Source organism: Gavialis gangeticus, unplaced genomic scaffold (genome assembly GCF_001723915.1).
Source record: "Gavialis gangeticus isolate Ggan-Ray unplaced genomic scaffold, GavGan_comp1, whole genome shotgun sequence".
In the NCBI taxonomy this organism is placed as follows: Eukaryota; Metazoa; Chordata; order Crocodylia; family Gavialidae; genus Gavialis; species Gavialis gangeticus.
In genome coordinates this window covers 38,906,740-38,908,739 of record NW_017729025.1, presented here as the reverse complement: position 1 = coordinate 38,908,739, position 2,000 = coordinate 38,906,740, and the positions used below count along the sequence as shown (strand labels likewise).

The following is a 2,000-nucleotide window of genomic DNA, read 5'->3' as shown; positions in this document are numbered from 1 at the left end:
GCAGGGGCAGGAAAGCAATAAAGACTGGGTACAAGAAGTTTTCAGCCCTCACTGCTTTCCTGCCCCTGCTGCTCTACCACTTAGATGGTAGAGCTATTGCATATAACATAAAAAGGATAATGGTGATGTACTTCTGACTTACAAGAAGGTGAGTAAATGCTTATTGATCTTAAATCTAAAAAAATGCCTCCCTATGCAAGTGAAGGCACAAGTAAGGACTTTAATTGTTGATACAAAGTATCAGATACAAAACACTCATTTGTGATCACCGTCATATTTCTCTTTATGAGGGGATACAGCAATACCTTTCCTCTGATAGGCATTACATGAAATTTCTCAGCAACCATTCCCCTCTCTCATTGGCATCAATTAAAAAAAAAATCCCCAACTGACAGCTCCTGAGGAACCGTTGGTTGGATCTAATCTAACCAGACCAGTGGTGCTGGCTGACAGAGAGATTAATCAGGGTATCCCTCCCTCTAAGAAAAGGTCCTGGCAAATCTGCATGCTATGTCAGAAAAACATTCAGAGTAACATGGAAAATTAGGAAGTTGTGGGAGAAAAATGACAGCAATAAATGAAGGGCAAAAAGCTTCAGACAGCAAGGAAACCCTGCTCTGTTACAGGAGTTACTCTGTTAAAGGAACTCGGTTTCCTCACTTGTCATCATTGCCGTTATCATCCTGCAGCAGCAGCTCTTTGTTCAGTCCAATCTTCTCCAGTTCCTGGCTCAATTTCTCCAGATCACTAGACAACTGCTGGCTCCTTAACTTCTCATTAACCAGATCCTGTAACAGCACTAACAGAATTAGTTTGCATGCAGAAGACAGGGAAAATTACACAGTCCCAGAGATTTTTACAATCCTGGAGTATATAAAGGACATTACATAAAACTTTGGTTCCACTGAAATCTATGAGAGTCCTCCCATTGACTTAATGGGGGGGAAGGTCTCATCCACGGTTCACTCTGAGCCTGACTTTTCTAATATCTGTGGGAATCAAAAGTACGCCCATTCTTCATCAGTGCACAGAAGTGGAGAGGTGGCCTTAGACTGTTATATAAACACAAAGAGTATTTCAATACTCTTTTATAATTTACTCAGAATGAAGTTGAAGATTTCTTTCCTTTCAGATTTTATCCTTAGATAGGTTGCATTAGATTTCTCATGTACACAGTACATTGCTGATATGGCCCCCCGACACTGCAGAACTGAGAAGGTTTTCGTTGAAAAGATGCTACTGTAGCAGAGGGAACTCAGTTGTGTAAAGCCACCCCAGAGAAGAACAGGGCTTTTCCTTTCTATCCCAGCACCCCTCCCCCCAGGCTTTTTAAGAATTACAAATAAAAAAAGCTGAAGAGCACAATGTTAATCTAAGACACCCGCAAATAATGCAGAAGAGTCTAGTTAATACTCAGCTAATTTCCTGAGAGTTTGAAATAAGATTTTCAGCAATAGGATCTTTGCATGTGCCAGATTAGAGGTATTTTCTGCTGTTAAGGCACAGTCACACGAGATATTTACTTACATAAGTAACAAAAGATTTAAAAAATTTCTAAAAATAAAAACATGGATGCTAAACAGCAGACACACAGAAGTAAAAATTGCAGGGGTTTTTTAAATTAAATCTCTCACACACTAGGGTTACCATACAATCGGGTTTTCCTGGACATGTCCTCTTTTGGAGTCCTCTGATCTCTGTTCGGGTGGGTTTTCTAAATTTGCCCAAATGTCTGGGATTTTGCTTTCCTCCTCTGGTGGGAACAGGGCGAGGGCTAGTAGAGGCAGCAGGGAGCACAGATGTACCTACCTGCCGCTGTAGAGGCACACGCAGACCCAAGTGGTGCTCCTTGCTGCTTCCGATCACCCTCCCCCTGCTACCAAGCTAAATCCTAGACATTTGGTCAGGGCAGGGGGGTCAGAGGATGGGGCTGTGATAGGGCAAAGGGAGTGGAGTGGGGTGGGGTTTGTGGGTGGGTATGGGCCCCCCTACCACATGTA

The 2,000-nt window shown here is 42.6% G+C and overlaps 1 protein-coding gene across 1 annotated transcript in view; it reads right to left on the bottom strand.

Annotated features, from left to right (window-relative positions):
• The window catches only part of CCDC88C (coiled-coil domain containing 88C), a 214,516-nt gene that overhangs the window by 45,009 nt on the left and 167,507 nt on the right, over positions 1–2,000 (bottom strand). The window contains exon 16 of the mRNA XM_019519909.1: positions 661–788. Within this exon, the coding sequence (XP_019375454.1) occupies positions 661–788 (128 nt within the window). The remainder of the gene's footprint in view (positions 1–660; positions 789–2,000) is intronic.